Genomic DNA, 25,248 nt, shown 5'->3' on the forward strand with positions numbered 1-25,248 from the left:
TCTACATTCATCCCGTGTGGTTGGAGGGTTCCTAGGCGGAAGATGAGGTTTGGAGGGATATGGGCCAAGAACAGGTGGGACTAGTTTAGTTTGGGATTATGTTTGGCATGGACTGCTTGGATTGAAGTGTCTGTTTCAGTGCTGTATGACTCTAAGAAGAGAATGCTGCCCGTGACATAGTGACAGAGGAGGTAATTCAGTCAGTAGAAAACCCTCAAAATTCATAAGTAGTCTTGAACAATCTTTTGGTACTTAAAACATTGATAAGTTATCAGGATTGGCTGAGGTGGGGGGGGGGGGGGGGGGGAGAAGAGGGAAGGATGCAAACTTTACGGTCTTGTTCAGGAAAGATTTAGGGATGATTTCCAGTTCGTTTACATTTAATGGTGGATGTCCAGAAACCCTAGCCACTCTCCCTTACATCAAAGACATCTCAGAAATGACTGCCAGACTACTCAGACCCCTTGGCATCATGGTAGCCCAGAATACCACCAACACACTAAAACAACGGCTAATGAACTTGAAAGACTCTACACAGAATTAGCAAAACTAACGTCATTTACAAAATACCGTGCAAGGCCTGTAACAAACACTACAATGGACAAACAGGCAGAAAACTAGCCACAAAAAGACATGACCCTCTCTCACTAGTATCCTCACATACGGATGAGACTGGGACAACACATCCATCCTAGGATCAGCCAAACAAAGATATGCATGAGAATTCCTAGAAGCATGGCATTCCAACCGGAACTCTATCAACAAACAGAGTTAGACCCCATCTACCACCCCCTGAGAAAAGGAACCGTAAGTGACTTCACCACAGGAAAAATATCACCCCAGGAAATGACATCACCAACCCAAAGCAAGCAGGAATTTTCAGCATTGCTTCGTCTGAGGCCCACTGAAGTGGTTATCTAGTAGGGTAACGAAACGTCTGGAAATGAACCTTCCAGCTCAGTGAGCAAACCTACATCCATTAGTAAGAGTCCGCATGGATTTCTAAACTGGAAATTGTGTTTAACTAATTTTGAGTTTTTGAAGATGCAACAGAAAGGCTCAATGAGGGCAATGCCATTGATGCAGTATAGTTGGAGTTCCACAAGACATTTAATACAGAGCCACACAACGGATAAGAGAAGAGAGGAATGTTATAGGTTATCAAATCAGATATAAAGTTGGCTACGTGATAAAACAACAGATACTTTTCAGGCTGGGATAAGGTTTGCAGCGAAATTCCCCAGGGGTCAGGATTGGAACCCTTGCTTTTCCTGATGTATATTAATAATCTATATCTTTGCATACAGTGTACAATTTCAACGTTTGTACATGACACTAAATTTGGAAGAACTGTAAACTGTGACAAGGGAAGTGTGAAACTTCAAAAGTACATTGACAAATTGGACAGCCAGATGATTTTTCCATTCTGATACTCTTTGATGCTGGCCTTTTTGTTTCATTTATTTTTGTTTCTTTCTTTTGCCAGTTTTGTTTCTGAATGGCTTCTTATTAGGTAGCCATTCTCCTGCAATTTAAATGTTAAATGCATATATTTTACAAGGTACTGTCATCAAAAACAAAAACTGTATAACACAAATGCAAAGTACAATTTTCCATTTAAGTGATTTACAAGTGGTAAAACAAGATTCTAACTCTGGCAATATCACAATGTAACTTAAACCTTCATTATCAAAATACATTAAATGAATGGTAACTCCCTCAAGCTGGAAATAAAACTCCCATATTCATGAACAAAAGTAAAACCTTGGCCTTAAGTGGAATACGGATTTCTAGACAGGAAACAGTGACTTCAGTGGATAACAAACAACTTACTTAGAATGTTATAGAAATAGATGAAGAACCAAAGTCAGAAACATCAAAAGGAGTTACTTGACAGTACAGTTTCCAGCTAACTATTTCATGTTTTGTTTCAGAGGAATTAATTGGTTTGCTTTAAACCTGCTTGTCACCAGCACAAGAATGTTGCTTGAGAAGAGTTTATAGCATTCCATTTTGGTCACACAGTGGATATAATGCTGCCAAATTTGCATTATGCACCTTAGTGATGCTAAAGCGTTTGGTAAAGTAAATGTTTCGTGTTTTCATTGCAGATCAATCACAATTTCTATAAACTAATAATTTATCAGGCCTGTAACATAACACAAATGCACTATGTAATATAACAAACTACGTAAAGATTGTTAATAGCATTGTTATTCTGACTGGCTAGTGTGAACAACTGACTTTTAACTTCTAGCCATTGTTTTATACCACAGAACATTTCTATTCAGTGACACATTAGAAGTTCCTCATGAAACTCAAAACAACAAACTCTTCCTCAAAAATTTTAAATTTTTGAAGGAGAATATAGAGCTTTTCTGACACAAAATAGCAGCTATCAATAATTCGTCCACCCCATGAAGTTAGTGAACAAATCACTAAACAAAAGTGTAACAATTTTGTTTGGCTTAATATTCAATTTTCAGAGTTATCCAAGTTATCATCTTACAATTGAATAGAAGTTTTCATGTATCCTATTTTGGACTGCAATACAAAATCCCTGGTTGAAATGTTTGTATCTGGCAAGGCATGACCAAGGTGTGCTGCAATGAAATGCTCTCAAGCTACAAATGAGAACTTTGGCATTTGGCTGAAGCAGTGCAGGAAACCTACAGGCTACTCAAGCAGCTAGGTGAAAACTACTGCCAAGAAGAAAACAATCTTAAAAATATGGGGATAAAATGAAGTTGGAATAAATTTTAGATAACAGTATGAAAAATAAATGAAGTTATAGTTACTGAAAGTTTAAAATTAAAATAGACATTTGCAAAAACATATGCTGGCTTTTTCATAACTAACAGATGTTGCTAAGATTCTAATTAAAAAATAAATTAATACAAATTAATATCTTCAGGTAAAAATCCACAAATTGAGATCAAAAATAAAACTGCAAGAATAAATAGGAACAGCAATAGCCAGTCTGTCAAGCCTGCTCTACTACTTAATAAAATAATGGCTGAACAAACAAAATGCAGAATAATGCCAACAGCGTAGACTCAATTCCTGCACCAGCTGAGGTTACCACGAAGGGATCTCCTTCACAATCTCTCCCATATCCGAGGTATAGTGACCCTCAGGATAAGCCACCACCAGTTGCCCTCGCTTTCATGACAGAGCAGCCCTTTGGCAACTTTACATCAAGTTTGTCAGTAACGTCCTCAAAAAAACACCAATAAGTTTGTAAAACACTATCTCACATTCACAAATCCATGCTTACTATGCCCAAAGAGATCATTGTGTTTTAAGTGTTCATTTATCACATCGTTTGTAATAGCTTCTAGCATTTTCCCTACTACTGATGCAAGGCTGACAGGTCTGTAGTTCCCAGTTTTCTCTTGCTCCATTCTTAAATAATGAGGTCACATTTGCTTGCTTGTCATCTGTAGGAAATATTCCAGAATTTATAAAATCTTCCAGGTAATCACCAAAGCATTGATGATTTCTTTAGCCATCTCCTTCAATGCTCCACGATGTAGACCATGCAGTTCTGGAGCTTTATTGATTTTCAGCTCCATTAAGTTCTCCAGTATAGCCTTCCTGTTAATATTAATTTTCTTCAACTACTCATTCTCCCCAGTCAACTGGATCTCTAATTCCAATAAACTAAAATTATACACAACCTGAAAGTCTTCCATAGACATCCAAGTACAAAGAACATTAAAAAGCAGAAATGGTTGAAGGCTGAATCAACAGAATTAAGGAAACAGAAAAGTCGTATTTCTAATGATTATTTTTCCCAACATTATTCAAGTTAGAAATGGTTGTTCTCAAACTTGTTGATAATGAACAAACTGCTTTAGATTCTGTTGGAACACTAATGGATTTTGTAAATTAAGTTATGATCGCTTGAAGCAAAACAGTAGGGCTAAAACAGCTCAAGCACTGAACATGAGCTTGTTCACTAGGGCAAGGCTGTTAATGAGGAGAAACTGAGGACCGCAGATGCTGGAGATCAGAGTCAAAACGTCTGGTGCTGGAAAAGTATAGCCTGTCAGGCAGCATCTGAGAAGCAGGAGAGTTGACGTTTTGAGCATAAGCTCTTCATCAGTCATTCCCGAAGGCTGTTAATGAAGATAACAAGGTTAGATATTTAGTAATCTTTTTATGTGGTCTTCCAGTTAAAGGACAGATCATCGACTTCAGGAAGAAAGGAGCACAGGCCGCTATCTACATAACGGACAGTGTCGAGAGAGTCAGGTTCCTAGGAGTGACGATAATCAACAATATGTCCTGGTCCTCCCACATAGATGGAATGGTCAAAGCAGCGAAATAACACCTCTTTTTCCTCAGGATGCTTCAGAAATTTAGCATGTCCATAAGGACCCTCACCAACTTTAATAGATGCACCATAGAATGTATTCTGGCTACATAACGCCTTGGTACTGCAACTGCTCTACTGAGGACCACAAGAGACAAAAGAAAGTTGTGAACACAGCCCAGACCATCACAGAAAACAACCTTCTATCCACGAACTCCATTTATACTTCTCGTTGCTGCAGAAAGATAGCCAACATCAGAGACTCCTCCGACCCAGAGTAACATACTCTTCCATCAGGAAGGTGCAGAAGCTTAAACACATGTACAAACAGGTTCAAGTCCAACAATTATTTGTACAGTGGAGTAGAATAGAATTTTATTTGTCATTTCCACCATATACAACTGATACAGTAAACGAGACAGTGTTCCTCCAGGACCGAGGGTGCTGCAGCACAAACTACACAATCGTACATGGCATAAAGCACGTAAGTGCAAAACACAGAAGTTACAGTGTATTGGACCAAATGCTCTGGTATCTTCTGCCACATGGCAGGAGGGAAAAGAGTTTGAGGGGTATGTGGGATATTCCACAATGCTCTTAGCCTTTCGGATGCAGCATGTGGTGTAAATTTCTGTAATGGAGGGAAGAGAGACCTCTCAGCTGTCCTCACTGTTATTGGGTCTTACAATCTGAGACAGTGCAACTCCTGAACCAGGCAGTGATGCAGCAGTTTGGAGTACTCTCAATGAATCCTCTGTAGAATGTGGTGAGAATGGGGGGGTGCCTTTCGTCAGCCTACGCAGAAAAGAGAGACACTGCTGGGCTTTCTTGGCTATGGAACTGGTGTTGAATGTCCAGGCGAGATTCTCTGCCAGATGTACGCCAATAAATTTGGTGTTCTTCACGATCTCCACGGGAGAGCCGTCGATGTCCAGCAGAGTAGTCCCTCCATACCTTCCTGAAGTCAACACCGATCTCTTTCGTCTTGTCCACATTCAGAGACAGATTGTTGGCTCTGCACCAGTCCGTTGCACCTCCTCTCCGTTGAGGCCCACTACTGTCATATCATTAGCACACTTGATGTGATTCAACATGTGCATCGCTACACAGTCATGTGTCAGCAGGTGGAACAGTAGTGGACTGAGCACACAGCCCTGGGGATTCCCCCGTGTTCTGTGTGATGGTGTTGGAGATGCTGTTCCCAATCCAGACGGACTGAGGTCTCCCAGTCAGGAAGTCCAGGATCCAGTTACAAAGGGTGGTATTTAGGGCCAGCAGGCTCAGCTTTCCAATCAAGTGCTGAGGAATGATAGTGTTAAGTGCAGAACTGAAGTCTATGAACAGTAGTCTGACACAGGTGTCCTTCTCCAGGTGGGTGAGGTTCAGATGGAGGGTGATGGAAATGGCATCATCCATTGAGCTGTTGGGTCGATACGTGAATTGCAGGGTGTCTAGTGAGGGGGCAGCAGGGTCTTAATATACTTCATCATGAGCCTCTCGAAGCACTTCATGATGATGAGTGTAAATGTAACAGACAAATAGTCATTGAGAATTTTTCAGCATGGGGACTTTGGTAGTGGCCTTGAAGCACACTGGAACTATGTGCAGCTCAGGGAGATATTGAAGATGTCCATGAGAACATCCACCAGTACGTCACAGCCATCGTCTGAGCACTCTGCCAGGGATGTTATCTGGTCCAGCAGCCTTATGTGGGTTGACACTGCACAGGGATTTTCTCATATCGGCCATGCTAAGACACAGCGCCTGGTCATTGGGAGCAGAGGTGGACTTCCTTGTTGCCAAGTCATTATGTGCCTTAAACCGTGCACAAAATGTTATTCAACTCATCCGGGAGGGTTGCATCACCAGCACAATCAGGTGATGCTGTTCTTTGGTTGGTGATGGCCTCGATGGCCTTCCACATGCTCTGTGCATCGCCACTGCCCTGGAAGCAGCTGTGCATTCTCTGTGCAGACTGCTGAATGGATCCCTCTAAATTTCAAATCTAATGTTGATCTTGCTTTTGTGCACCTCCTGTGCAGCCATAACCTCGCTTTGTCTAAATATCCTATGATCGTATGTCCTTCTGTGGTATGACCTGTCTGTGCTGCAAGGAAAATAAAACTTTTCACTGTACTTAGGCACATACGACAACAATAAATCAAATCAAACGGGTATCCTCAGGTCTCTTCCTCTTCTTTAAAATCATGCTATTTAGTTTACACTGCCTCCTTATTCTTCCTTCCAAGTGTATAGTCACATGTTACACTGCAATAATGTTCATCTGTTTCCCTTTCACCAGGACTGCCTCTTTTTGTTTTGTTTTTACAAATTGAGTACTGAAATGAGAAAAAACTGTTTTATAAATGCAACTTTGAAAGAGTGGCTGTAGTTTTGAAGAGCACGTAGTGTTACACCCATGCTAGGCACCAGATAAATCAACTGTTTGAACAAACAGTAATTGCAGACAATTTAGAGCAGTGGGATGTATTAACAGCTTTTGTTGGTGACAATAAATTGATTGGTCTCTGGGTGAAAGACACTTATCTGTGTCAGAGACCTTTTTGTCTGCCAACTGTGTGGTTGCTTCTCAGACAACTGAACAACTTGAAAATGGAAGCATTCAGCTCATTCCCAGCTCAGGAACTGTCTGTTTTCTGCAGTCAAGATTCGGCTTAAACCTAAGGAAAAGAAGTTCATCCTTCTTGCAACAGTTGTTGTACGTGGTAGATTTTAACTGACATGTCAGACTTTTAAAAATGTTAATCGGCCATCTTAGACGCTCACTAATCAAAGAAAGAAACCAGAGAAAGATGATTGAAGCAATGCGCTGGCAAACAGAAGAGATAAAGATAATCTCAACCTAGGAATAAAGACCCCTGAACTGGCTTTCTAGTCTTTCTCTTCTGTCTGTAACCTATTTAACCCTGTCTGTTTGTCTATAAGGGGGAGTTTCTTACGAGATTGGAGTTTTAATTTGTACAAACAGCTCAGTTCATAGCATTCCTACTTTGGAGTGAAACCTCAGCATATATATCAACGATTTATAACTGTTTACCTGTAGAGAGAGTCTAATCACCTGCAACAAGAAGGGATTCTTGTTCTGTATAGAAACCAGATCCTCACTATCTATTTGGATCTGAAAGTTGGATAACTTTGCATACTTTTAAATCTTTAACTTGTGTGACAACTTCAGGAACGGCAAGGCTCAATTACTAGCATCCCACACCAGTAAGTCATGATACTACATCCTTCTGAACTCCATTACCAGCCTCCTCCAAAACCTTTACAGCAGTTTCATATTTGGATCAAATAATCTGCTATTTGTCAACACAAACTCTGATTCTAGTCCAAATCCTGCCTAATATTAACATGGGTAATTTAATCATTGGAGAATGGTAAATAGAGTTGAATTGTCTTAACCAGAGCTTCCAAGACTGGAAAGTGACACGGCATGATTTTTTATGTCAACTGAACTGTAGATAATCTAATCGCTTGTTGTACGACTTGGCATTTTCCTGAAAACTTCTAATCTGCAAACCACTTGCATATGGAAGAGCAGTTTTATCTGCAAATTAATTGTAAGGAATGCATATGCTTATAGAAACAAGGATTATAGGAAAAAGTCCAATTTGTAGCAGGGCACCTTTGATTAACATCCCAAAACAAATTCAAGATTAATAGGCAGGGGAGTAGCTTCAAATTTTGGACAGATAGCATTTTACATGATACAGCAAAAGTTCTGGAGCATTTTTACACAAGTTCATTCATTTGACAACACGAGATTTGAAACCGGCTAGTCATAGAGATGTACAGCATGGAAACAGACCCTTCTGTCCAACCCATCCATGCCGATCAGATATCCCAACCCAATCTAGTCCCACCTGCCAGCACCCAGCCCACATCCCTCCAAACCCTTCCTCTTCATATACCCATCCAAATGCCTTTTGAATGTTGCAACTATACCAGCCTCCACCACTTCCTCTGCCAGCTCATTCCATACATGTACCACCCTGTGTGTGAAAAGGTTGCCCCTTAGGTCTCTTTTATATCTTTCCCCTCTCACCCTAAGCCTATGCCCTCTAATTCTGGACTCCCCCAACCCAGGGAAAAGACCTTGTCTATTTATCCTATCCATGCCCCTCATGATTTTGTAAACCTGTATAAGGTCACCTCTCAGCCTCCAATGCTCCAGGGAAAATAGCCTCAGCCTGTTCAGCCTCTCCTCATAGCTCAAATCTTCCAACCCTGGCAACATCCTTGTAAATCTTTTCTGAACCCTTTCAAATTTCACAACATCTTTCAGATAGGAAGGAGACCAGAACTGCACGCAACATTCCAACAGTGGCCTAACCAATGTCTTGTACAGCCGCAACATGACCTCCCAACTCCTGTACTCCATACACTGACCAATAAAGGAAAGCATACCAAATGCCTTCTTCACTATCCTATCTACCTGTGACTCCACTTTCAAGGAGCTATGAAGTTGCACTCCAAGGTCTCTTTGTTCCGCAACACTCTCTAGGACCTTACCATTAAGTGTATAGGTGCTGCTAAGATTTACTTTCCCAAAATGCAGCACCTCGCATTTATCAGAATTAAATTCCATCTGCCACTTTTCGGACCATTGGCCAACCCGATCAAGATCCTGTTGTAATCTAAGATAACCTTCTTCACTGTCCAAACAACCTCTAATTTTGGTGTCATCAGCAAACTTACTAACTGTACCTCTTATGCTCACATCCAAATCATTTATATAAATGACAAAAAGTAGTGGACCCAGCAGTGATCCTTGTGCCATTCCACTGGTCACAGGCCTCCAGTCTGAAAATCAATCCTCTACCACCATCCTCCGTCTTCTACCTTTGAGCCAGTTCTGTATCCACATGGAGAGTTCTCCCTGTATTCCGCGAGATCTAACCTTGCTAACCAGTCTCCCATGGGGAACCTTGTCAAATGCCTTACTGAAGTCCATATAGATCAAAGCTACTGCTTTGCTCTCATCAATCCTCTTCATTATTTCCTCAAAACTCTCAATCAAGTTTGAGAGACATTATTTCTCACGGACAAAGCCATGTTGACTATCCCTAATCAATCCTTGCCTTTCCAAATACATGTACATTCTGTCCCTCGGGATTCCCTCCAACAACTTGCCCACCACCGACATCAGGCTCACTGGTTTATAGTTCCCTGGCTTGTCCTTACTACCCTTCTTAAAGAGTGACACCATATTAGACAACCTCCAGTCTTTCGGCACCTTGCCTGTGACTATCGATGATACAATATCTCAGCAAGAGACCCAGCAATCACTTCCCTAGCTTCCCACAGAGTTCTTTGGTACATCTGATCAGGTCCTGGGGATTTATCCACCTTTATGTGTTTCAACACATCCAGCACTTCCTCCTCTGTAATATGGACATTTTGCAAGGTGTCACCATCTATTTCCCTACATTCTGTATCTTCCATATCCTTTTCCACATTAAATACTGATGCAAAATACTCATTTACTATCTCCCCCTTTTTCTGCGGCTCCACACAAAGGCCACCTTGCTGATCCTTGAGGTGCCCTATTCTCTCCCTGGTTACCCTTTTGTCCTTAATGTATTTGTAAAAGCCCTTTGGATTTTCCTTAATTCTATTTGCCAAAGCTATCTCATGCCCCCTTTTTGCCCTCCTGATTTCCCTCTTAAGTATACCCCTACTGCCTTTATACTCTAGGGATTCACTTGATCTATCCTGTCTATACCTTACATATGCTTCCTTCTCTTTCTTAACCAAACCCTCAATTTCTTTAGACATCCAGCATTCCCAATACCTACCAGCCTTTCCTTTTACCCTAACAGGAATTTCTCTGGATTCTTGTCATTTCTGAAGGCTTCCCATTTTCTAGCTGTCCCTTTACCTGCAAACATCTGCCCCCAATCAGCTTTTGCCTAATACTGTCAAAATTGGCCTTTCTCCAATTTAGAAATTCAACTTTTCGATCCTCCCTCAGCACAACTGTAATGCTATCCCTTATCAAAAATGCCACTCCCCCCTCCCCCTCTCTTGCCTCCCTTTCTATCCTTCTTGTAGCATTTGTATCCTAGAACATTAAGCTGTCATTCCTGCCCATCCCTGAGCCATGTCTCGGTAATTGCTATGATATCCCAATCCCATGTTCCTAACCAAGCCCTGAGTTCACCTGCCTTCCCTGTTAGGCTCCTTGCATTGAAATAAATGCAGTTTAATTTATTAGTCCTACCTTGCCCCTGCCTGCCCTGACTGTTTGAATCTCTTCTGTTCTCAACTGTACCAGTCTCAGATTGATCTCTTTCCTCACTATCTCCCTAGGTCCCACCCAGCACCTTACTAGTTTAAATCCTCCCGAGCAGCTCTAGCGAATCTCCCTGCCTGTATATTTGTCCCCTTCCAATTTAGGTGCAAACCGTCCTTCTTGTACAGGTCACTTCTACCCCAAAAGAGATTCCAATGATCCAAAAATATGAATCCTTCTCCCAAACACCAGCTCCTCAGCCATGCATTTATCTGCTCTATCCTCTTATTCCTGCCCTCACTAGCTCATAGCACCGGGAGTAATCCAGATATTACTACTCTCAAGGACCTCCTTTTTAAATTCCTACCTAACTCTCTAATCTCCCTTCAGAAACTCAACTTTTTCCCTTCCTATGTCATTGGTTCCAGTGTGGACAATGACTTCTTACTGGCCTCTCTCCCCCTTGAGAACATTCTGTACCCTCTCTGAGAGGTCCTTGATCCTGGCACCAGGAAAGCAACACACCATTCTGATTTTTCACTGCTGGCCACAGAAACATCTGTCTGTACCTCAGACTGGAGTCCCCTAACACAATTGATCTCTTGGAACCCAACGTATCCCTTGTTTCATTAGAGCCAGTCTCAATACCAGAAACTTGGCTGTTTGTGCTACGTTCCCCTTAGAATCCATCACCCCTACATTTTCCAAAACAGCATACTTGTTTGAAATGGGTATAGCCACAGAAGACTCCTGCACTAGCTGCTTACCTCTCTTACCTTTCCTGGAGTTACTCCATCTATGTGACTGTATCTGAGACTTTTCCCTCTTTCTATAACTGCCATCCATCACATACTGTTGCTGTTGCAAATTCCTCATTGTTTCTAACTGTCTCTCCAATCGATCCATTCGATCTGATAAGATTCGCAACCAACAGCATTTATGGCAGATATAAACCGCAGTAACCCTCAGACTCTCTTTGAACTCCTACACATCTGACAAGAAGCGCATACCACTCTACTAAAGGCCATTTTTGCTCCTTCACAATCTACAGACCCAGAAAATAACTCCGACTTATTCCTCTACAAAACACTGCCCCAGATTAAATTAATAGTTATGGCTTATATTTTAAGTTTAATCAAGAGACTTATCTCAAAAAACATATAATCAAGAAAGAACCCATTCTACTCACTACTACAGACTTTCTGTAGGTCACACTTTAAAACAATACACTTATCTGCTTCTGTGCCGTGAACTTCACCCGAACAGCTCCTCCAAGATCAGTTGTGAATTTCACTGTTTGTTAATTTTCTCAGACGCACTCCGATGTCCAGCGATACATGAATTCAAACAGCAAAGGCAGTAACTGTGCAAGTTCACTGCTGTGTCAATTTCTTTCTCTCTCCTGCACTGACCTCACCATGCGCTTCCTTTGTTTGTTCTTCTCCCTTTTAAAACTGCTGTTGCTTTAACTTTTCTTTTCCAAATTTCCAAAACAATGCAACAGCACATAAAACAGTAATTGCTGCTCCTGGATTTTTCCTGTCCTCCATCTTAAAGTAACCTTTCATCAACAATGAATGCGCGAACAATGTGTAAAATAAATAGAATTATTTTTACCTGACCCATTTCATCGAGCTTCACCATCCACCCTTTCTTAAAATTCAGGAGATCCGGCTAAAAAAGAAAAGGGTGAATATTAGCAAAAACAATGCCAACCACTTTAATTCATTCTCCATGTATAACAAACAACTTGCTTGATGTCCACATTTGATTACCTGAACAAGGTAAATAATTTCAACTTAAAAAATGTCAGTATGGCTCAGTTCACAGCATTCCTACTTCGGAGTTGAACTTCAGCATTCAAAAGGCAGTTCAGGATTTTAGTACATAATTTACATTTAGCAACAGAACTATTAAAGTACATTATTAAAGGTGATGCTTTGAATTCAAGTCTTTGTCTACCTGTATATATGATCAATGTTTCCAAAGCAAGGAAGAGAGTAGGGAGCTCTTAGTGTTCTGTAAAATATTTCTTTCAGTTACTGTTTAAGAGCTTGCTGTGTACAAACTGGTTGTCATCTTTACCTACATAACTAATTACACTTCAAGAAAACAATTAACCAATTATACAGTACCTCATCAAATTTTAAGGATGTAATGAGATACTGCATAAATGCATCTTCCATGTCAAGAGAAACACACATGAAACTTACATATGATCTTCCCCCCACTCTCAAAGGAACTTTATAAACACCAAGCCAATTAAGTTAACATTACAATATGCTTTATTTGATGCTAACAATTGAATTTTACAGGAAACCTATATAATACCGAACATACCTTTAATTTTATTCATGAACAAATATTTATTCAGTTTATATTTAAAAAGAGTTAAGAAACTTTAGCTGTTTTTGATGTCATATGTCCCACCTTTTTGTTGGGGGATGGAATCTAATTACACTAAATGTTGATATTTATTAATTTTAAATTCATATTCTTCAAAACATGGCCCAAGCTAAATAATCTGCTTCCCATATTTCATCCATCCCTGTTTTATGTTTGAAACATCTAGCTCATATCTCTTTTCAAGTGCTTTTTGCTGCATTGAAGGTTAGTTTAGTTTTAATATTGATAAATACAAAAGAATTAAATCCCACAATTTTCTAATAAACTCTTTCTCATGCATTAATTGAAATTGGGATGCGCAGAGTTGTACAGGGAGTGCAACTTGTAGCTTCAACAATCAACAAAAATTGACATTTTTTAAAAAAATGACTGAGGATACAAACTTTGAAAGGTAATTGATCAAAGACATCTTGAATAGCTGGGCTATTTTACAAGTCATAGAATCACAGAATCCCTCCAGGGTGGAAACAGGCCCTTTAGCCCAACAAGCCCACACCATTGCCCAACCCAATACATTTATCCTGACTAATGTACCTAATTTACACATCCCTTAACAGTATGGGCATAAGGCTTTATTTGTTGTAGCTATATTTGAAAGTTTGAGACTAGTCTATCTATAGTTTCACGAAAACATCAGAGTACTCTTTGTTACTGAAAAGCTGTTTCTGACTGAATTTGAAAGTATCGATCTGATAAATAGGGAAACATAAACTGCATTGGTATATTACCTTGAACATAGTAAAGCTTGAAGGTGAATTTCAATGCAAGCTCAGACAAAATGCTAGTTTGTGCAGAACTACAACTTTTTAATTTATATTTAATCTTGTCCACATATACAGACATGCACATTTAGAACATGCATTCAAAAGGACAAAATTTACCTCGCCCACTGGTCTGGATGTAAAATCTTTGAGCCATGCAGACTGCGAGCAGGGCAAATGAATGGAAAAGAGGAGAAGACAAGAACATAAGAAATGGGAGCAGGTATAGATAATTCAATCCCTTGAGCCCTGCCACTTAATACGGTCATGACTGAACTTTTACCTCAACTCCATTTTCCTGCCTACTTTCCATCTCCCTTGATCTCCAAAGAGATCAAAAGTTTAATCAAGCCCAGTGGTGAATATAATTAATAATGAAGCACATTCAGATTGCTGGAGTGAAACATTTTAAAGATTCCGTATTTAATAAATTTCTCATTTCAGTCCTAATTGAGATTGCCTCATCTTGAGAGTGTGCATCTGCCTCCTTCCTCTTCCCATCCCAGGTTCCTCAGGAATAAACTTCAGGGTTTTCCCTGTCAAGCTCCTTGAGAATCTTCTATGAGGGCTAATTTATATCGCCAATTATCCTCATTCTTTTGCCACAGGAACCAACCATTTTTATGCTGCCTCCCAGAGAGGAAAAGAAAGTCAGGCATTTTTGGTCAGGTACTCAGTTCTCATTACTGGATAACGACTGCTGACAAATACATTGGGATAAGACTCAAGCATATTAAAAAGGCTTGAATGGTCACTTCCTGCTCAAAACGTTCTGAATATAGGACTTTCAACATTATAAATTATTAATGGCTAATGATGATGTAGACATTTAGCAAACTAGATCAGATCACATTCCTAAAATGATTAATGCATTATCTTTTGGAGGTTAAACCTGTAAATATCTGAACCTTAATTACATGATAAATCTGCAATATTAATGTAGCAAAAACCTACAACAAGGACAAAGCCGCAACATCCAGTATTGGTTAAAAGGAGACATGTACCAGATTCAATTTCAGAAATAATTTCCGCACTAATATGTCAATCAGGAAGAGCACCAATGAAAGTTATTTTAAGATCAACCCATATTATTATAATATTGGTCTTTGTCCTATGTATACAATTCTGATGAAGAGGTAATGTGAAAGTTTGCACTACTGCGAAAAGAACTCTACAGTAGAGAAAACTGAATTGTAACAGTGACTTTGTTTTAGAGATAATATAAATGATGCAGTAAATAATTCTGAAAGGCCCAGGATTCTCAAATGCACATTTAAAATAATTTCAAATCACAATTAGAATCACAGAAAGACAATTCTATTATAATGCGTATTACGTATGGAAATTGGCTGTGTCCTGCTTCTTGAATGAGGAATAACCTACCGATCAATACACAAAAAAAACAGGACATCAGTTTGAAGTGCTGCTTGATATATAGCTCCCTTCTACCATAAAGGAAGGGCTGGAGTAGTAAGTTGCCCCTCCTCAGCAAACCTGGTCCATGGCTCCCAATTGAAAAATGAGTTGCCTTGGCTGATCGACATTTATTTACTATATTCTATATGTCATCCTTATAAAGCAATAATATATTGCTTTATAACAGCATTTTTGAAAGTACCAAAAACGTCCCAAGTTGCCATTAGGAGGCCTAAACAAGATTTGACACACAGTTACTATTGGGGGTGTTAGGGCAGTTGACCTTAAGGTTTGGGCTTGGGAGCAAGTTTTAAACAAAAAGTCTTAAAAGGAGACAGATAGAGTGGGAACTCCAGAAGTTTGGGCTTCAGCAGCTGAAAGCATAGCAATCGGCACTGCAACAATTAAAACTGGAGATATTCAGGGCCAGAATTGGAAGATTGCAGATATTTTGAATGATTGTTGCGCTGGACAAGATTGCATGAATTAGAGATGTTCAAGGTGAGAGTCCAACATGTTTATATGATATCATAAGCGTTGAGTGTTGCCCCTTCATCAGGTGAAGTATCCACCCCAGTCCAACACAGGCACCTTCACATCATTACTTATGATGGCTGAACCGGACTTGGTGTGAATTATGACACAGACAGCAGAGTTTCAAGATGAGCTGATTTGGAAGACAGAGGCCAGCCAAGAATGTGTTGGAACGGCCAAAGCCAGAGATAGGAAGGCATAAAATTGTTAGCAGGAAACAGGCTGAGCAGGATGGACGACTTAGGCAACACTATCAAGGTAGTAAGCAGTAGTTTTGTCACTATGTGGCATGTAGTTGGAAGCTCAGTCAAACAGAACATGAAGGCTGCGAACAATCTAGTTCAGCCTTAAGCAACTGCAAAGGATAGTTATGGAGGCAATAGCTAAGGAAGGTTTGTGGGGGGAGTAAAGGTTCAGTCTTCCTAACATTTAACTGGAGAAATTTTCAACCCATCTAATACTGGCTGTTGTACGAGCAGCCTAACAATTTAGAGACAATGTTAGAGTGAGAAAGATGACGTTGAGGTAGAGCTGGTGTCATCAGCATTTATGTGGAAATTGGCACTGTGTTTTCGGATGTTGTTACTGAGTGCAGCATGTGGATGAGAAATACATAAGAGCAGTTATCCAGATCATTCACGAGAGCTTAATCTGAAAATAGATGTGAGTTTGCTCGCTGAGCTGGAAGGTTCATTTTCAGACGTTTCGTCATCATACTAGGTAACATCATTAGTGAGCCTCCAGTGAAGCACTGATGTTAGTGAACCACTTTCTATTTGTGTGTTTAGGTTTCCATGGGTTGGTGATGCCATTTCCTGTTCTTTTTCTCAGAGGGTGGTAAATGGGGTCTAAGTTGATGTGTTCGTTGATAGAGCTCTAGTTGGAATGCCAATCTTGCAAACTACCTTGCAAGAACTGTAACAAACACTACATTGGACAAACAGGCAGAAAACTAGCCACCAGGATACATGAACATTAACTAGCCACAAAAAGACATGACCCACTCTCACTAGTATTCTTACATATAGATGAAGTAGGAGATCACTTCAACTGGGACAACACATCCATCTTAGAATGAGCCAGTGACACGCACGAGAATTACTGGAAACATGGCATTCCAACTGGAACTCCAACTCAGACATCGACTTGGACCCAATTTACCACCCTCTGAGAAAAAGAACAGGAAATGACATCACAACAGAAAATGACAACACCAACCCAAGGAAACCTAAACTCAAATAGAGAGCGGGTCACTAGCACCAGTGCTTCAGAGGCTCACTGATGTTACCTAGTATGGTAACGGGACGTCAGCAAACAAACATTCCAGTTCAATGAGCAAGCATACATCCAGAACCTCAACCAGATGCTACAAATATTTTTAAAACTCGCTTTCTTAAAATATTTAAGAAGTGTAATGATCCAGAATGCAAGCTTGTTGCATGGACAATCAACTTGATCTAATTCCAGAATACACAGCATAGCAGTGCGACATATTGCCAAACTGCATTCCAGGCTTCTTTCGGCATTAATAGCAGATACATACATTCTATCAAGAGATCAGTAAGATTTCCCTAAATCCTTGTCTTGTTGCTTTGGGTAGGTTGGATACAGAGCTGTGGAAATGTATTTAATCCATAATCATTGGATTTTTCTTAGTGCTTCTTTTCACAATAAATTTAACAAATATGTTCTGACAATGAAGCAATGCTATCTAGGTAATAACATTAAAAAAACCATTGCAATGCTCACTCATCAACGTTTTACGTTTATCAATCTTCTCTTCTCCTCCTGTGTATGAAAACTTTCTTGTGCAGGAGTAAGGATTCAGAGATTCTGGCTATCTTCCAACACCCTTTTCAAGTGGTGGTGGTCATATGCATCAGATTATTCAAAAATATCACAGGCGATGTAGATTCAGCCCATACATGCACACTCTCTTAAAAAGGTCAATGGATAGCATGGGACTTTAATATTTTTTTCCATTCTTGAATCAAAGGACACTGAAACCAATTATATAGAAAATCTACAACTATTCAAGCTAACATTAGTTAACTGGATGCAGTACATGATTGGAGGCAAGAGTACTTCTTGGTCTGGACTAATCACTGTTAACTTGATAAATTCTGAATTGATGGAGAAATTTTAGTCAGATTTCTGATTGTAATTTCTGCAATATAATAGGATGATATATAAAAATTACAAACAAAAATGTTAATACAACAGTTTTACCGTCATAATGGATTCCGTTGTTCTTCTGTCAAGGGATTTTGCCCGCCGAAGAGGAGGTATAGCAGAAGAATGAAAACGCTGCTCTCTGACAGGTTTCTTTTTCATTTCCTAAAAGGAAAGTATCAAGTTAAAACAAAATATAGCATCAATTGAAATGTCCATTCATGACTTTAAAAAAATGACAATTCCTCTACCAAACTTCATTACACCCCATTTCTGTACATCTGAATAAAATCAGGATTACAAAGAATCTTACACTTAAAAAAAATTAGTTTCCATTCAATTCAGATCTACTGTCTTCTGCAGGGAAAGGGAGGCAAAAAATCTAGGAAGTTGATCCCTTTAAAAATTTGCATATGCCAATCAATTTGGACAGGTGGCAGCACTTCAGGAGCAATTACAAGTCCCCACCACAGATTGCATGTTTACTCTTTTTGATGAGTAGCAGAAGAGGCATTGAATGAGAACTTTGCAATGTAATAGTGCCTCATCAACACAGGAAATAATAATAATAATAATAATCAGAAGTAACCCCAGTTAAGAACAAACCCAGCCTATAAAATACTCAGACCCTGCAAAAATAGATCTTCTGAAAATTTGAAGTGTTTTTGCCTGCTGCATTAACCATCTGGAACTTTATTTAATGGCAGGTGAACTGCTTGAAAGTCACATTAATGAGCGTTTCAGGCCTGCTGACTTTAACAAGCCAAATGGTCCTGTAATTTTGATTCAGTTACATGAACTTGACAATCACAAAGTAGGAAAATACTATTTTTTATTTTTAGCCACAGAGAGTTCACTGCACTCTTTGTTGCTCAATAAGGTCAAAGGTCATCTCACACAGCAGGACATAACAGGATATACTTGACAATGATAATTATAATCAACTCGGTGGACACTTGCCAACACACAGAAAATTGGAAGTGACATGGAATTAAGAACTAAATTTACAAAAGCAATGAACAACTGCACGATATTGTGACTTGTTCAAATTATATTATTCCCTCTAAACAGTGGACCACAATGGAATTTGGAATACAATTGTGCAATCTATACAAAAATAAACTATGTGCACAAGTAAATAGTTTCTATCCTTTTCAAACTGTGTGGAGGTTCTCAAATTTCAGAGTTAGACTGCTTCTACTATGTTATCTGTTCCAAAAACTAAAGTGCAGTCAATTGTGCTATAACATGTTAATTCTGTTCTTCTGCAATCCCGTGTTATAAGAAAACCACATAATAGTAGCACCATTTAAACTAATGGGGCCCGAATTGCATTATCACCAATTCACGCTTCAGAAACAGTGTCCCCAACTCATCAATCGCATGACAGCAAATTCTCTTTATCGAAACGTGCGTCATGGCAGAACAATCTGTCAAATCTGTAGAATGTACAGAAGACTTTAAAAAATATTTTGTCAACGGATCAGATTTTAAAAATGAGCACTTGTTGCTATAAAATCTTTCACTACAGAAGGAAAAACAATTCTGGCCCATCAATGAGCTGTATTGTTGATCACTCAGCTCATGCCACTTGCCATTTTGAGACACAGTTTGAACTGGATTTTTATTTTTAAAACTGATGCAAGAATATGAAACTTAAACAGATGGTTACTTTGTGCTTGGGCCTAGTAGAGTGAATAGAAAATGGAAAAAATAAAGTTACAGCAAAAGGATATATGTGCTCACGACACACAACCAGTTACTTCTGGGGATTTTTGTTTTTTTTTTAAAATCAATTTCACTCAGTCATTATAATCTATTATGATTATACTAAAGACAATAATGCCGAGGCTCACTTCAGGACAAATGTTCATTTCGTCCTTTACCCTGGAGACCCAGTATCTCAACCATTCTCTGGCATGATTCTTGAAAAGGTGAGAAGCAAAACCTGATAGCCTACTTGCTTGCATTCCTCCATGCATGTTGGCACCAGAGGTTTGGGTCATAAGTTCATAAAATACTTTAAACGATGGAAAAACATTGCTTTAAAAGGGATGGATACATGTATTTAAAAGCTCAATTTTTTAATCCGAACAGGGTCTAGAAACGCTCATGGTTCAATTATTGGAACAAAATCTAGTATACATTAGTACTTAAGTCAGGGAAGAATGTAAAACATTGTATTAATGAAAAACAGAGATATCAAGCCCCAGGGCTATAAACAATATTCTGTTATTTGATGTTTATTGTCAAACATAGCTACAGACCATATTAACAATTCCATAGCCCAACTGTGCCCAAGCCTATTTACAGCAAAACATTCCAAGAAACTACTTCCATAACTCAGCTCCAATTAATTTTCATAGTATACCTACATCTCTGTAAAAAAGACAACCACTGCTTAATAGTAAAACAAAAGCAAAGTATTGCACATGCTGGAAATTTGAAATGTAAAACAACTGTTGAAGGCATCAAAGAACCACATTTGACTCAAACCATTAAACATTGAAAGCCAAATAAAAGCTGATAAGTAGCAAGTTACATTCATGCTACACAAATGTCAGACAATGAACATCTCCAACATGAAAGAATCCAACAATCTCACCTTGACATTCGAGATCTGAGAACATAAGATGTAGGGGCAGAAGCAGGCTGTTTGTCACACTGACTCTGCTCCACCATGAGTGGAGATCATGACTGATCTGCTAATACTCAATTCCATGTTCCTTCCTTTTCTCCAGAACACTTGATTCTCTGACTGAAGAAAGATCTTTCCGCCTCGAATATACTGAATGAACCAGCTTGACAGGTTTCTGCAGTAAAGAATCCATTGATTGACTACCTTCAGACAAGAAAGTCCTTCTCCTTCCTACATTAAATGAGCAACTCAGCATCTGGATGGGTTTACGAATAGGAAGGGTTTAGATGACAATGGACCAAATGGACTAGGTCAGATTCCGATGTCTGATCGATGAGCACCAGTTGGAGCAAAGGGTCTGTTTCCATGCTGTATGACTCTATAATTCCTTACTCTGAGCATAATGTATTTGCGCAAGCATGGTGGACTAGGATAGTGCCACTAGCCATTTTAGACAGGAAAGAGCTTAATCTAACTTTCCTTCCTGAACAGTTGAATACAAGTGTAAGTTCAAAAAAAACAGACCATCTCAGGAATATCTGATTTTAAATGGGGAGAAGCAAGGTAGTGCTAAACCTTTTGTGGTACACGGTGCTATCAGGCTCTTTCCATTTTAGAAAGTGGGAAATGTTTGGCATTGTAGGACTTTATGATGGAGAGAGAGCTGGAACTCCTCCACAGAGATTCCATTATTTTCTTCAAGCTAACAAAATTGAAGCAGATATCATTGTCCCTGCATTCCTTAGTATTAGAGCTGGAAAACTTATCACACACTGAGGAGTCTGGTGCAGCCAGAAAAGCCAGCTTCCAAAAATTATGAAGTAGACTGCAAAGAAGTTACCTCAGAGTACAATGGGATCTCGATCAGATGGGCCAATGAGTGGCAGATGGAGTTTAATGGAGATAAATATGACGTGCCGCATATTTGAAAGGCAAATCAGGTCACGACGTATACACTTAATGGGGAGTATTGCTGAACAAAGAGACCTTGGAGTGCAGGTTCATAGTTCTTTGAAAGTCGCAGGTAAATAGTATAGTGAAGGTGGCGTTTGGTATGCTTGGTCAGTACATTGAGTATAGGAGTTGGAAAGTCAGGTTACGGCTGTACAGGACATTGGTTAGGCCACTTTTAGAATACCGTGTGCAATTCTGGTCTCCCTCCTTTGGAAGACTGTTGCGAAATTTGAAAGGGTTCGGAAAAGATTTACATGGATGTTGCCATGGTTGGAGAGTTTGAGTTAAAGGTAGAGGCTGAATAGGCTGGGGCTGTTTTCCCTGGACTGTCGGAGGCTGAGGGGTGACCTTAGAGGTTTGTAAAATCATGAAAGGCATGGATAGGGTAAATAGACAAGGACTTTCCCTGGGGTGGGGCAGTCCAGAACCAGAGGGCATAGGTTTAGGCTGAGAGGGAATTTAAAAGGGACCCAAGGGACAACTTTTTCATGCAGAGGGTGGTGCGTGTATGGAGCGAGCTGCCAGACGAAGTACAATTACAGCATTTAAAAGGCATCTGGATAGATATAAGAATAGGAAGGATTTAGAGGAAAATAGGCTGAATGCTGGCAAATGGGAATGGATTTATCTTGAATATCTGGTCGGCATGGACGAATTGGACCAAAGGGTCTATTTCCAAGCTGTAAACCCCTATGACTCTATATAAATAGTACAAATCCTACAGAACCATTTTTCACCAAAACTATTGGTGATTGTGGAAACGTTCAGATTTTACTAAAAACGAGCATGACGGTGAATCTCTTTCCAAGTTCATAGCAGTTTAAAATTAGCAATTCAGAAACATCTTAACTCGATGCTATTAGAGGTGTGGGTTTAAGATATGAAGCAATGCAGGAGAGATTATTGATGGCAAGGAACCTAAAAGAAAGCACTGGAAATAGCAGTTTTGACGGAACTACCAGCCAAAGAAGCTAAACAGATAAGATCGAGCAAGAGAATTCACAAAATGGCAATGGAGAGATGAGTGCCAATATAGACTCAGAGCTGTTATTGTGGTAAAACAGGTCATGCAACAATAAATTGCATGAACAAAGCAGTATGGGGGAAAAAATGGGCACACTGAATGGGTGTGTTTGAAGAAGAAACATGTTAACATAGAGCAAACAGAAACCAAAGAGTTTAAAAAAAGTAGAAAAAAATCTACACAGGGGACAAGTCTGGACTCTCAGTCCAAAAAGGAGATGTTATCAAAGATATCAGCCAGTACTGGCAACACCAACTGACACTGGGTCACTCCCTTGCTGAATGGCAAACCACAAACAATGGAGGTGGACACCGAAGCAATGGCTTCACCGAAATGTGTGCCCATCACAAGGAGCAGTCACACTGTGCTACAACCCTCAATACCTGTATACAGTCCTAGTCCAGTTTAAGAGATACCTTAAGAGTTTGTATCAATGTGAATTTTCAGTTGCAGCGAGTCTGAAGGTTTGTCCTTACACATTACCACAGGAGGTTTTCTAGTCTTAGTAGAAAGAACATTGTTGGAGAAAATCAAACTCAACTGGGCTGAAGTAAATCATTTGCTAGATTCAGAGATCGATTGATCACAAATTAAAAAAAAACATTATTTTGAGTGGCATGGAAAAGATCTCCGTCAAATTGAAAATCAACAATGAGAATTGAACAAAATGTTGCAATGCTGGATGAGTGCCTTATGAATTAGACCAAAGGTCAATGCAAAATTAGAGAGGCTAGTCAACATGAGAATCTTTACAACTATAAATGAGAGAGATTGGGCTATATCGACGATAATTTCCCCTCCCACATGGTCAATAATATCCTCCAGCGCATCTCATCCACTTCCTGCACCTCCGCCTTCGAACCCCATCCCTCCAACCACAACAAGGACAGAACCTCCCAGTCCTCACCACCTACCCACCAACCTCCACATATATCACATCACATCATGCTCCGCCATTTCCGCAACCTACAAACGGACCCCAACACCAGAGATATATTTCCATTCCCACTCCATTCGCTTTCCGTAAAGACCATTCCCTCCGCAACTCCCTTGTCAGGTCCACACCCCTCACCAACTCGCCCTCCCCTCCTGCCGACATTTCTTGCCACCACAGGAATTGCAAAACCTGCACCACCTCTTCCCTCACCTCCATCCAAGGCCCCAAAGGAGCCTTCCACATCCATCAGAGTTTTACCTGCACTTCCACACGTGTCATTTACTGTATCCATTGCTCCCAATGCAGTCTCCTCTACATTGGGGAGATACGATGCTTACTTGCAGAGCACTTCACAGAACATCTCTGGGACACCCGCACCGGTCAACTCCACCGCCCCATGAATGAACACTCCAACTTCTCCTCCCACTCCACCAAGGACGTTTAGGTCCTGGGCCTCCTCCATCACCACACCCTAACCACCTGACGCCAGGAGGAAGAACATCTCATCTTCCGCCTTGGGACCTTCCAACTACACGGCAATGTGGACTTCACTGGTTTCCTCATTTTCCCTCCCACCCCCCCCACCTTATCCCAGGTCCAACCTTCCAACTCGGCACTGCTCTCATGACCTATCTTCCTTCCTACCTATCCACTCCACACTCTTCTCCGACCTACCACCATTACCCTCACCTCCATCGAACTATCGTACTCTCAGCTACCTTCCCCCCCCAGCCCTAAACCCTCCCATTTGTCTCTCTACCCTCTCGACTCACAAGCCTCATTCCTGATGAAGGGCTCTTGCCTGAAATATTAATTCTCCTGCTCTTCGGATGCTGCCTGACGTGCTCTGCTTTTCCAGCACCACACTCTTGACTGATCTCCAGCGTCTGCATTCCTCACTTTTTCCATATCTTGCACATATCTGCAATGATTTTAGGTTACCATTAACATAGTACTTCGTGCTGAGCAGTGTCTTTTGCCCTTAATCAATCAACTATTTGCTTGACTAGATGGAGGTCACCCTTCCAGTTTAAAAAAAAATGACCTGAATAAATAAAACCAGTTTCTGGATGAACATAGATCCTGAGCCACAGAAATACTTAATGATCATGACAAAAAGGACTATTGGTCCTGCAATCAGAATTTAGGGACTTTGGTAGAAGCTAGCAGGCAGAACCTCAAATGCAGTGATCTCCAGAATTTTCCCTGTGTCATGTGCAAGGGGCTACAGAAGTAGCAACATAAAGCGGATGAATGCATAGCTGAAATGATGGAGGAGGAGGAGGGAGGGCTTTAGATTCCTTGATCAGGCTCTGGGAAGATGTCACCTATACAGGCTGGACAGGTTTCTCCTGAACAGAGCTGGGACTGAGTTTCTTGTGGGACGCTTTGCTAATGCTGTTTGGAAGGCTTTAACTAACTTGGCAGGAGTGTGGGAACTAAGAGAAAATAATAGAAAAGATAAGCAGAATTCACAAAAAGTACTTGGAGATACTACTGGTACTAGGACAGCGAGTAGCAAGTTATGCAGGTGGAACAAGGGAGAAAGAAATGAAGTCCAAAACTGAGTTAACATCCATACATATGAATGCACGAAGTATAGTGAACAAAGCTAGTGAGTTAAAGTTACAGATTGCCATTTGGAAATATTGAGACCAGGATCAAGGAAGGACAAGTAGCATGGGAACCAAGAGAGAATAGCAGAGGAAAACATCGGTGTTTGCAAAATACTTGGCAATACAGCTGACACAGCAACAAAATAAGAAAGAAAGGGAGAAAGACATTAAGTCCAAACACAGTCAATGTCTTCATGCATTTATGTACAAAGTATA

At 40.1% G+C, this 25,248-nt stretch overlaps 1 protein-coding gene across 1 annotated transcript in view; it reads right to left on the reverse strand.

Annotated features, from left to right (window-relative positions):
• Positions 1-25,248, reverse strand: part of mpripb (myosin phosphatase Rho interacting protein b) — a 333,783-nt gene that overhangs the window by 118,542 nt on the left and 189,993 nt on the right. The window contains exons 5-8 of the mRNA XM_088000357.1: positions 20,239-20,242; positions 17,921-18,028; positions 13,862-13,903; positions 12,192-12,248 (exon numbers count right to left, since the gene is read on the reverse strand). Of these exons, the coding sequence (XP_087856483.1) occupies positions 12,192-12,248; positions 13,862-13,903; positions 17,921-18,028; positions 20,239-20,242 (211 nt within the window). The remainder of the gene's footprint in view (positions 1-12,191; positions 12,249-13,861; positions 13,904-17,920; positions 18,029-20,238; positions 20,243-25,248) is intronic.

The sequence above is a fragment of the Chiloscyllium plagiosum genome, unplaced genomic scaffold, assembly GCF_037043375.1.
Source record: "Chiloscyllium plagiosum isolate Xiang-an unplaced genomic scaffold, Cpla_swu_hap1 HiC_scaffold_25, whole genome shotgun sequence".
In the NCBI taxonomy this organism is placed as follows: domain Eukaryota; kingdom Metazoa; phylum Chordata; class Chondrichthyes; order Orectolobiformes; family Hemiscylliidae; genus Chiloscyllium; species Chiloscyllium plagiosum.